This window comes from Podarcis vaucheri, assembly GCF_965113315.1.
Source record: "Podarcis vaucheri genome assembly, chromosome: 10".
NCBI lineage: Eukaryota > Metazoa > Chordata > Lepidosauria > Squamata > Lacertidae > Podarcis > Podarcis vaucheri.
The window spans coordinates 68,906,868-68,919,261 of record NC_138748.1 but is presented as its reverse complement, the minus strand read 5'-3'; the positions used below and the strand labels follow the sequence as shown (position 1 = coordinate 68,919,261).

General features: G+C 43.7%; 1 protein-coding gene and 1 long non-coding RNA gene across 2 annotated transcripts in view; one reads left to right on the top strand and one right to left on the bottom strand.

Annotated features, from left to right (window-relative positions):
* Positions 1 to 12,394, bottom strand: part of LOC309541196 (uncharacterized protein) — a 228,940-nt gene that overhangs the window by 98,308 nt on the left and 118,238 nt on the right. The window contains exons 50-55 of the mRNA XM_082238687.1: positions 12,261 to 12,296; positions 10,314 to 10,454; positions 8,331 to 8,486; positions 7,337 to 7,609; positions 5,859 to 5,975; positions 4,766 to 4,903 (exon numbers count right to left, since the gene is read on the bottom strand). Coding sequence (XP_082094813.1) covers positions 4,766 to 4,903; positions 5,859 to 5,975; positions 7,337 to 7,609; positions 8,331 to 8,486; positions 10,314 to 10,454; positions 12,261 to 12,296 — 861 coding nt within the window. The remainder of the gene's footprint in view (positions 1 to 4,765; positions 4,904 to 5,858; positions 5,976 to 7,336; positions 7,610 to 8,330; positions 8,487 to 10,313; positions 10,455 to 12,260; positions 12,297 to 12,394) is intronic.
* LOC309541530 overlaps positions 1 to 12,394 on the top strand; it is a 43,488-nt gene that overhangs the window by 4,542 nt on the left and 26,552 nt on the right. Inside the window, exon 2 of the long non-coding RNA XR_014223799.1 lies at positions 3,279 to 3,303. This is a non-coding gene — a long non-coding RNA (uncharacterized lncRNA). The remainder of the gene's footprint in view (positions 1 to 3,278; positions 3,304 to 12,394) is intronic.

Genomic DNA, 12,394 nt, shown 5'->3' with positions numbered 1-12,394 from the left:
TGAATTGTGCTCTGGGCTTGCCAAGCGTTCTTGGTCATAGCAAAACGGCACCTCGGCAAAGCTTTCTGCAAAGGAAATAGCTTTGCCGAAGGAGGAATTTGAAGATTTGCCGTAGCAGGGGAACTGAAATATACTCGGGAGTCGAGAGTGGATTTCATGCTCTTTATTTTGACCAAACTGCTCATAGTGGTGAGGAGGAATGGAAGTTCCCCCAGAATGTCTGCCTTATATACATTATTTACACAATCGGCCCCACGTGATTGGCTAATTCCAGGATTCTCCTGTAGGCCAATCAGGTTGCGGATTCACTTCCACCTGGAGCTGGATTGGGTGACTCCTGTGGACCAATCAGACTGCTGCATTCAGGGTCCTATTGTTCTAGGACCAATCAGACTGCTGCATTCTGAACCCTATTGTTCTAGGACCAATCAGACTGCTGCTTTTTGGATCCTATTCAACTCAGTACGTAACAGGAGCTTAGAGGCCAAAACTCTTCATCTAGCCCTCTGTATTCTCCCATGGCGACATGTCCCACAGAATGATCCCTTCCCGTGGGGTCATGCCTCTTGCTTGCCTGAATTCTGGATGGAAAGGGGGTGTGCAGTGGGTGTGGGGGTTTGTAAACCTCATTCATGAGTAACTCCAGCATTTTGGAACATAATGGCCCAAAACTACTGCAAAAGTGTGGAGTGAATTGAGCACTGTTGGGTTTGGGAGAATACCTACAGCCCACAGTTTGAGTATCAATAACTCCGTTTGAGGGGCGGCACACGACGTGCGGTTCGCAGCACAAAACAAGCACAAATCTCTGGCATCGGTTTGGAGGGGATCCAAACTGTCTGGGTTACGGATTAATGAAGATTGAGAAATAGCCTGCTGTATGAGCCTTACCCTTTGCTCCTCCCACTTTGCCTCTGGCCACGCCCACCACATATAGGCCAATATAATAATAATAATAATAGCTATGGTTTTCCCAGTAGTGATGTATGGAAGTGAGAGCTGGACTGTAAAGAAGGCTGATCGCCGAAGAATTGATGCTTTTGAATTCTGGTGCTGGAGGAGACTCTGGAGAGTCCCATGGACTGCAAGAAGATCAAACCTATCCATTCTGAAGGAAATCAGCCCTGAGTGCTCACTGGAAGAACAGATCCTGAAGCTGAGGCTCCAATACTTTGGCCACCTCATGAGAAGAGAAGACTCATTGGAAAAGACCCTGATGTTGGGAAAGATGGAGGGCACAAGGAGAAGGGGACGACAGAGGACGAGGTGGTTGGACAGTGTTCTGGAAGCTACCAGCATGAGTTTGACCAAACTGTGGGAGGAAGTGGAAGACAGGAGTGCCTGGCATGCTCTGGTCCAGGGGGTCACGAAGAGTTGGACACGACTCAACGACTAAACAACAACAACTCAGGAGAAAGCCGCACTGAGTTCAGTGGGCCTTACTCCAAGGTAAGGGTGTGGGGGGCTATAGTGTTTTATCCAGGTGACAAGATCAAAGGATTGGCACCAGGCAACACCCAGATGCAAGGAGCAGAGAGCAGGTCTCCGTTTCCAAAACAGACATGTCTACATTTGCTCAGCGTGTGCCTGCCAGTTCAGCTATGAAGCATGGTACCAGTGTGGTATGGCGGTTAGCACATCGACCCGGGACTTGGGAGGCCCGGGTTCAAATACCCATTCAGCTACAAAGCCCTTGGGTCAGTCGCTGTCTTTCCGCCTAACCTACCGCAGAGGGTTGTTGTGAGGATCAAAGTGGAGAGGCAGACAAGTGTGTATTCCACCTTGAAGGAAATGTAAGGAACAGATAAATGTGGATGGGGTCTACTTTTACCGCTAAAGCTAAGCCCTTTGTGGCTTAGGGCCCTCATATTTATGGGACCGCCTCTCCTGGTCTGCCCTGTAGAGGACCTGAAGGTCCATGAATAACCATAATTTAGAGGTCCCGGGCCCTAAGGAAGTCAGATTATCCTCCACCAGGGCCAGGGCCTTCTCAGTGATGGCTCTGACCTGGTGGACTGCTCTGTCCCATGAGACCAGGGCCCTGCAGGATTTAACTTCCTTCCGCAGGGCCTGTAAGACAGAGCTATTCCGCCTGGCTTTCAATTTGAACTTAGCCTGATCTTTTATTCCCCTTCCTTCCCTTCCCTCCCCCTCCCCTTTGTATGAAGATTACCCGCTCTAGGATCCCACAGCTAATTCTCCCCTGGTCTCCTCGCTGGCCCAAATAGGACTAATTTAGCCAGCTAGCCCTGGTGATCATCTAATGTTTATTGGATGGATTTACCCCCTAAATTGATTTTTGAATTCTGAATTTATTGTTATTCACGTTTTATACTGTCTTTTATGCTTTTTGTTGTTGTTGCATCAATTAAGTGTTTTAAATTTGTTGTTAGCCGCCCTGAGTCTCGTAATCTGGGGAACCGCGGTAGTCTTGTAATCTGGGGAACCAGGTTCGATTCCCCGCTCCTCCACATGCAGCTGCTGGGTGACCTTGGGCCAGTCACACTTCTCTGAAGTCTCTCAGCCCCACTCACCTCACAGAGTGTTTGTTGTGGGGGAGGAAGGGAAAGGAGAATGTTAGCTGCTTTGAGACTCCTTAAAAAGGGAGTGAAAGGCGGGATATCAAATCCAAACTCTTCTTCTTCTGAGCCCGGTTTTCTCAACCGGGAAGGGCGGGGTATAAATAAAAATTTATTTGTTTGTTTGTTTATTTATTTATTTAAAGGGGGGAGGGAGTATGGGAATAAAACCTGCCTGCTGCTTATCTCCCCATGCGCTCCTATTTCAAACTTCTGCACTGAAATCAAAGAGCACAGCTAACATACATAGTCCCACAGCCGTTGTGGGAATTCTGCAAACATCGAGCCCCATTTCGAAAAGGAAGAATCCAGCCGGTCTGAATTGTGTGGGCTGGCTGCCCTCTGCTGGATGCTGCAGTCAGAGCCAAAGGAAACAGAAAAAGCTGCTTCTGTGGATGTTTGCAGATTGAGGAATCTCTCCCAAGAGAGGCTCCCTCTTTGAACTGCGACCTTCTGCATGCAGTGCAGATGGTCTACTACTGAGCTGTGTCCCTTCTCGTGCTTCGAAATAGGCTCTCATCTACACAGAGGCCAACCCAGAGCATGCTTCTTGGTTATGCGATCCAAGGGTCAGTGGTAACATGCGCAGAAGCCATTTGGCGCATCACCACCGTCCCAGAATACCTTCTGAGCACACAAAGGCAACCCAGTATATCTGAAGGAGCATCTCCACCCCCATCGTTCTGCCCAGACACTGAGGTCCAGCACTGAGGGCCTTCTGGCAGTTCCCTCACTGTGAGAAGCCAAGTTACGGAACCAGGCAGAGGGCCTTCTCGGTGGTGGCACCTGTCCTGTGGAACACCCTCCCTTCAGATGTCAAAGAGAACAACAACTACCAGACTATTAGAAGACATCTGAAGGCAGCCCTGTTTAGGGAAGCTTTTAATGTTTTATGTATCACAGTATTTTAATATTCTTTTGGAAGCCGCCCAGAGTGGCTGGGGAAGCCCAGCCAGATGGGCGGGGTATAAATATTATTATTATTATTATTATTATTATTATTAAACTCAAGAGAGCCAGTGTGGTGTAGTGGTTAAGAGCGGCAGACTCATAATCTGGTGAACCGGGTTTGCGTCTCCGCTCCTCCACATGCAGCTGATGGGTGACCTTGGGCCAGTCACACTTCTCTGAAGTCTCACAGCCTCACTCACCTCACAGAGTGTTTGTTGTGGGGAAGGAAGGGAAAGGAGAATGTTAGCCGCTTTGAGACTCCTTCGGGTAGTGATAACGCGGGATATCAAATCCAGACTCTTCCAAGTAGACTCTCTTGATGTGATGATAGATTGGGCAAGAGATGTGGGACATAACATAATGTTTGAAGACTGGGAAAGGATGTGGAGGAAAGGGGTCAAGTTCACTGGATGTACGGTGTTAAAGGAAAATATTATGAAAACGATGTAGAGATGGTACTTAACCCCTGTAAAATTAGCACAGATTTATCATAATAGTTATAATCTATGTTGGAAATGTAAAGAAGAAGATGGTACCTTTTATCATATGTGGTGGACCTGCCCCAAGGTGAAAGACTTCTGGGAGAGGATTTATAATGAACTGAAAAAAATGTTTAAATATACATTTATTAAGAAACCAGAAGCCTTTCTTCTTGGAATAATAGGTCCGGAATTGCCCAAGAAAGATGTTAAATTCCTTTTGTATGCCACAACTGCTGCTAGGATTTTGTTGGCCAAGAATTGGAAATTACAAGAAGTGCCAACAGTGGAGGAATGGCAGATGAAGACGATGGACTTTTGGGAGCTAGTCTACCTGACTGGAAGAGTCCGTGACCAGAAGGAGGAGAAGTACCAGGAAGAATGGATGAAATTCAAAGACTATTTAGCTAAATATGCTAAGATAATCTAAATAGAACTACTTGCAATTACCAGATTGGCTTAGGATTTAAATATGTGATGTTATAGAATAATATGTTTAAAGTTAATAAGAAAAGGAAGAAAGATGTTACTTGACTAAGTAAATTTTATGAGAAATTAGTTTTGGAAAACTGTTACAATGATATACATTGAAATTCAGCCAGGGGGATACGAGAAAGTCATTCAATAATGTTAGCAAAAGTGGAATTATTACAGTTAGGATTTTTGTTTGTTTGTTTATAAATTTGGAAAATTAATTTAAAAATTTGAAAAAAAAAACCCAAGTAGACTCTCTTGGGTTTCTTCCCCTTAACTCACCCGACTGATTTCTTTCTCCCTTTTTCGCTCCTTGGGTCTTTTCTTCAGAGGCTCCAGGAGTTCTGTGGATGCCGTGGGTGTTGCTGAAACATGTTCTGCAGAATTCGGCTCTGTGTCCAGCTCAAGACTGGAAGGCACCTACAGAGACAAAAATCAAGGAGGTTTTATGACAAAGAAGCAGTCCCGAGGTGCTAAAAGCCCTTTCAGAAGATGCAGGCTGCCCCACTGGGGAAGAACAGAGGACTGTGCCAATGCAGCCTCAGCCATGTCTGAAGGCTGAGAGACTTCAGAGAAGTGTGACTGGCCCAAGGTCACCCAGCAGCTGCATGTGAAGCAGCGGGGAATCGAACCCAGTTCACCAGATTACGAGTCTGTCACTCTTAACCACTACACCACACTGGCTCTCTTTAAGCACTACACCACACACACACACACCACACACACACACACACACACACACACACCTCTACTAAGGTTCTTAAAGCATGAAATGCTTACAAAGTCCAAGATTCTTGCTGGATTCCCCAGGCAAGTCGCAAAACGTAGCTCAAAATAGCACGTCCCATTATAGAGACAAAAAACGCAGATAGACTGTGCAGAAGAAAGAGAAAGATAGACGGAATACAGAAATTCTCAGTAGCAGGATATTTATCTCCTTACTCAAGGGCTGTTTGTCCTCAAGTCTCACATGACTCTGATAAACACAGCCCAGCTGCAGAGCTTCGAGAAAGTTCAGGAACATAAACCTTTACCCATAAAACTCCACAATCCCTGAGAAGTCCAACTGATATTCAGAGCCTCAGACTACCTCTGACCATGGGGGGGGGGGCAGAACATGGCCTTATCCTCTTCTGTGAATTTGCCTAATCTTTTGAAGCCATCCACACTGGAAGTACAGTTCGAATTTGGAGCTGATGGGTTTCAATGGTGGGCGAGAGGCAAAATTTCAGCAGGGTCTAGCGAGGGGAGAGCGTCCCCAGACTCAAATGGGTTTGGCTTGGAATAAGTTCAGCTATTTCCCCCCACACTGAAGAGAAAGAAAATGGACAAATAATATGCATCTTTTTTATTGAGTTCTGGAGGTAGTGCTTACACCGAATAGGTCTCCATCTGTCTTCATCTTTTCTGGGGTCTCTGTTACCTGACGTGGTGCATTCTCTAGCGAGTGGAGATGGGACTCTGGATCAAGATGAAGGGAGCTCTGTTCTACCTGAGGAAACAGAATAATCTCTTTTGGGGTGTCATAGGGGATATTAAACAGAACACGAGCCAATCACGTGCTACTGCGGCACATGCAGCCAATGTTGCTTTATTTTTTATTAACGGAAATAACATTTCAAAGATCAAAAAATCAGCAATAGCACTTTACTCTGCACGGGTAAGATCACATTGGAAATCTTGTGCTAACTTCTGGGTGTGTAGCTAAGAAGACTGCTGGGGAAAAAGACTGAGTTTGAAAGAGGATCAGCATCTGGAGGATAAATATTGAGAAAAAGTCAGGATGTCCTGAAATGTAAACGTAGCAGCGGCATCAGGGTTATCACGTTTGTTGAGGTCTATAATTTTTGCTTAAGGGTCGAGCTCAGAGTATACACAGCTGATAGGTTGGATTTCCAGGCCAAGTTCAAGGTGTTACTCTTGGTACATAAAGTTCTCGACAGCTTGAGACCAGTTTACTTGAAAGATATATGCCCACTTGACTGCTTTTATCATTGCTGTTAAAAGTGCCACATAATATTCACTCTACATTTTCAAGGAATCGATCCTATAGTGTGGCATCACCTGTTCTCTGAAACTCCCTGCCTAATGATATTAAGCAGCTGCCTTCCCTATATTATTTTCAACACCCACTAAACACCTTTTTGTCTGCAAAATTACAGCCATGTAATTTTATTGTATATGTGTGTTTAAAACTGTTGATTTTATCTATATTTTGATAACTTTTATTGTCTGCTTGTTGTTAACGTTTGATCTTATTGGTATTTTCTTATCAATATTTTATATTGTTTTAAGTAAGCTAGAGGTCTTACTGAATCAATGACCCTGGGCTGAAAAAGATCCCTTGTTCGGTGGATTCCTGGACAAAACAGACCATGCAGATAAGAAGTAAAGGGAAAACTTCCAGTGAAAATGAACTATTACATTTTCATACACACAGAAGAAAGGAAATGAATTTATTTTAGAAACAATAATACTGATTTATTGTGGACTGATAATTTGTAGAGTTACCTCACTTGTAGATATTGGAAATGTTAAAATACTGTATGTGCAGGAATTAGCAGGTGGATAGCAGATGGCTAAGGATAATAAGTTAACAACAACAACAAAATTATTGTAATAGAAGGTTAATTGCAAGGAAAAGAATGTGAATTAGAAATAACTGGGAAAATAATGGAGCAACAAGAGGACACATCAATGGTGGAGTGTGGGAAACCAATTTTGGGGGAAATTGTATTAAATTTGCTTAAATTTGTGGTTGATTTGGTAAAAATTTGGGAAATCAATACAAATGATTTGTCAGAAAAAAGAGGAAAAGATCCTTGTTCCTGGTTTACAATGCCAATGTGTTACCTCTCCCTCTGTCTCCATCCTTACAGATGTCTCTTCCAGAGACCAAACTCCATCCTGGGTCACCAAGATGGCTGCCTCAGTCGCTCCTGCCTGCTCCCAAGAGTCCTCTTCCATCGTCCTTTGAGGCAGAGTTGTGCTCTGTCTGTCCAGATTGTCCTTGGCTTTCTCAGCATCCAGCTCCCATAGGCCTGTGTGGTTGGCTGTCACTTCTGACACCACGTTGTCAGCAGGATTGTGGTTAGCAGTTGTCATAATCTTCAGATCTGCAATGGTCTGATGAAAGAAAGAAAATGCAGCTTGTGAGGTCCCAGGGAACATAACTTCTGGGAGCTGAGCCAGCCACTATATCTTAGAAGGGAGTTGAGGAGAAGCCTAGAGAAACGATAACCTGCTGGAGAACGACCTGAAAATGATTTACAGATGGTATCTAACTGCGAGGAGACTTGTTAAAATGTATAAGACTGAATCCGATAAGTGCTGGAGATGCAATGAGACTATGGCTATGTTCTATCATATGTGGTGGACCTGTAAAAGGGTAAAAGAGTATTGGCAAATAATTCATAATGAATTGGGGGGAAACTGTTTAAAAGTACTTTTCCAAAAAAAAAACAAAAAAAAACCAGAGTCCTTTTTATTGGGGGTAATTCAGATGGAAATTCCCCGGTTTCAAAAAAGGTTATTTACGTACCTCAAAGTGCAAGTAGATAAATAGGTACCACTCTGGCGGGAAGGTAAACGGCGTCTCCGTGCGCTGCTCTGGTTCGCCAGAAGCAGCTTAGTTGTCTTTGCAGAACTCAACAAGGAGAATGACAGAGGCAAAACCAAATTGGTTAGCTCTGCCCATCATTGGCTCTGGCGCCACCTAGTGTTGGCCTCCCGGGCTCCTGCCCTACCAGTTCCAACCGGGACCAGCAACCCAGGGAAAGATGATTCCTCACCTTCACAACATGAACCTTCCCCATTTTTTGAGTTCAGTTCTAATCTGAGCAATTACCTGAGCAAGAGTGGCAGGCAGGGAAGTGGGGGGAGACAAGAGATATTCCTCAGCTTCTGGAGATGGGGATTCCAAATCAATGCTCGGCTGTTCTCGGGCCACTTCGGTGGTGCTAAATAGATGCTCGCTGGGAACATCAGACTTCCGTGGGCTCTGCTAAAATTATACACACAAATGTGTTATAGGAATTCTAAGGTCTCATAATATTGACACACCGCTTAAAATGCAAGATCCCCAAATGGCTTACATAAAACACAGTCAGAGAATTAGAAAAATAATAATGTATATGCAACATTTAAAACCCCAAATACAAAGAAAGGTATCAGTATAAGGTGGTCAATAAAACATTCAGTTAAATAGTAATAAATAATCAAATGGAACAGCGTGAGGAATCTTACGGAGCCCAGGAATACAAACGTAGACTAAAGGTAAAGGTAAAGGACCCCTGACAGTTAAGTCCAGCCGCAAACAACTCTAGGGTTGCAGTGCTCATCTCGCTTTACTGGCCGAGGAAGCCGACGTTTGTCCGCAGTTTTTCCGGGTCATGTGGCCAGCATTAATAAGCCACTTCTGGCGAAACCAAAGTAGTGCACAGAAATACCGTTTACCTTCCCACCGGAGTGGTACCTATTTATCTACTTGCACTTTGATGTGCTTTCGAACTGCTAGGTTGGCAGGAGCTGGGACCGAGCAACGGGAGCTCACCCCGTCGTGGGGATTCGAACCACCGACCTTCTGATTAGCAAGCCCAAGAGGCTCAGTGGTTTAGACCACAGCGCCCCCCGCATCCTAGCCATGGACAAATAACAATTATTATTATTATTATTTGGAATTCATTTTTATAAATAGCTTTTTTTAATAGGAAAAAATAATTTAAAAACCATTTCATACACACACATGCTACATTAAAATCATACAGATAATTACAATAGGAACAGCCCGGCACCAGCCCTATCATTAAAAGCAGCCAGTTTCCAAAAACCTGCCAGGACACCAAGGCAGAAATATTTCTGTCACTGGCTAAAAGCATTCCTGTTCACCCAAACCTACCCAGCCACTTAGAGAGTTCAGGTCATTCTAATCCATGGGTAGGCAAACTAAGGCCTGGGGGCTGGATCCGGCCCCATCGCCTTCGAAATCCAGCTTGCAGACGGTCCGGGAATCAGCGTGTTTTTACATGAGTAGAATGTGCCTTTTTATTTAAAACGCATCGCTGGGCTATTTGTGGGGCCTGTCTGGTGTTTTTACATGAGTAGAATGTGTGCTTTTATTTAAAATGCATCTCTGGGTTATTTGTGGGGCGTAGTGTTATGAACTGAAGTTCTCACCCTGGGTCAGCAGGGGGATACTGTAGATAGTTTTCACTCAGGTCCACATATGCAAATAAGGAATTGAAAGTGGCGTTCAGGGATTGGATAGTTACAGAAAGTTGTTACTGTTGCATTGTAGTGGAGCTCTATATAAGCAGACTGGCTGAACCCTTCAGTTCAGTTCTATTCTGGCCTGTGAATAAACAAGTGCTGTCTGAAGAATCGTGTGTCGTCTGATATGTTCACCCACAACTTAACACATAGGAATTCATTCATTATTATTTTTCAAAATATAGTCCGGCCCCCCACAAGTTCTGAGGACAGTGGACCGGCCCTCTGTTGAAAAAGTTTGCTGACTCCTGTTCTAATCTGTTTTAGTAGCCTAACTTTCACATGTTTTAAGTAGGGTTGTGAAATAAGTATAGTAATAATAATAATAATAATAATAATAATAATAATAATAATAATTTCATTTTTATGGATATCATGTTTATAAATATTATAAATATCACAAACCGTCTTTACCTGCCAGCAGAAGGACAACAAGGAGGGAAGGAGCTAGCTGAGTTTCCCTAGGCAGAGAGTTCCAAAGTCTGGGTGCAGCCACCGAGAAGGCCCTGTCCTGTGTCCCCTGTGAGGGTGGCACATAGTGTTGTCCTTCTGCGATACTCACCACATCACCAGTGGTCTGCTTAGAGCCTTGCTTCTTCTTGGCTGACTTCCCCTTCCCCTTCCTGGAGCCGGCCACTTGCTGGCTCACCAGCTCAACCCCGTCCCGGAGGAGCAGGTCAGACAGCTCCTTCAACAGCGCCAGCTGCAAGTTAAAACAAAGAGGCGCAACAGGCTAAATCTCATGAAGCAACCAAGAGGAGAGGTTGGTGTGGGCGTCCCGCTGAGACAATACGGTCCAAATTCTGGATCTCCTCTCTATCTTCCCTTTTCCCCATGCGCTGTTGGCAGGCTATTATTTTTTATTAAATTTTTAATTCCCCCCCCCATTCTTTATAATCACACTTTAATCCAGGGATGTCAAATAACTTACAGAAAAACCATTCAGTCGAAAATCTAACAGTAGCATGCATCAAAATCATCCTCCTATTAGTTATACATAACAGTATATACATTTGTCCCTACTCATTTATCCTATTTTTCCCCCTTCCTCCTTTAACCCCTCCCCACAAAACTTGTTCTCTCTTCAAATCTTTAACCATATGCACAGATTATTCATTCTAATTTGAATGCTTGGGTTGCCTTCTCCCTGTGCTATCCAATTCCTATAACTTGTCCATTTATTCAAAATCTTTTGACATTTGTTTTCCCATGTATCTTTCATCATTACCTGTTCAAATATGTCAGATTGTATATATGGCAGGCTATTAAAAATAAACAGTAAGCCCTCAACTTCTGTGGGGGGTTACATTCCTAAAGCCAAAATTGTGAATGACATCTTCATGATGGAAGGAAGGTAAGAGATAAATGTAAGAAAGCGCCGTGAGGCATTTAGTGGATTTACTTAGCTATTTAGAAAAATAGTTATACAGTGGTACCTCGGTTGTCAAACGCTTTGGAAGCCGAACGTTTCAGTTTTGGAATGCCAAAAACCTGGAAGTGAATGCTTCCATTTTCGAACGCGCCTTGCCGACTGCCTATTGCACCTCAGTTGTTGAACATTTCGAAAGTCAAACAGTCTTCTAGAATGGATTACGTTCGACAACCGAGGTACGATGATAGATAGATGATAGATAGGTAGATAGGTAGGTAGATAGGTAGATAGGTAGATAGGTAGATAGGTAGATAGGTAGATAGGTAGATAGGTAGATAGGTAGATAGGTAGATAGATGATAGGTTAGTCGTTTAGTCGTGTCTGACTCTTCATGACCCCCTGGACCAGAGCACGCCAGGCACTCCTGTCTTCCACTACCTCCCTCAGTTTGGTCAAACTCATGCTGGTAGCTTCGAGAATGCTGTCCAACCATCTCGTCCTCTGTCGTCCCCTTCTTGTGCCTTCCATCTTTCCCAACATCAGGGTCTTTTCCAGGGAGTCTTCTCTTCTCATGAGGTGGCCAAAGTATTGGAGCCTCAGCTTCAGGATCTGTCCTTCCAGTGAGCACTCAGGGCTGATTTCCTTAAGAATGGAGAGGTTTGATCTTCTTGCAGTCCATGGGACCCTCAAGAGTCTCCTCCAGCACCAGAATTCAAAAGCATCCATTCTTTGGTGATCAGCCTTCTTTATGGTCCAGCTCTAACTTCCATACATCACTACTGGGAAAACCATAGCTTGAACTATACGGACCTTTGTCGGCAAGGTGATGTCTCTGCTTTTTAAGATGCTGTCTAGGTTTGTCATTGCGATAGATAGATAGATATAGATATAGATATAGATATAGATAGATATATAGATAGATATAGATATAGATATCATAAAAATACGTCACAACAATATTAAAACATAAAACCACGCAATAATTTTATTGAAAAGTTAAAAGCAAGTTAGAAATTAAAAAAGAACTTTAAAAATAAAATTGTTCCTGGTACATAGTTTCCCAGGCTTAATTTCCATAACCTTAATTCCAGAATCAGTTTTGTCTCTCTCTAAGTCATTCACTAGGTTGCAACCTACCTTGATGCCATAAGCTTCGAAGAGTCTTTCCAGATCCTGCACTCGGAACAAATGGCAGCAGTAGTCATAAACAGGATTGTTCATCATGTGCAATGCAAAGGCAAGAGACAGAAAAAATAGTTTTCAGCTGCAGT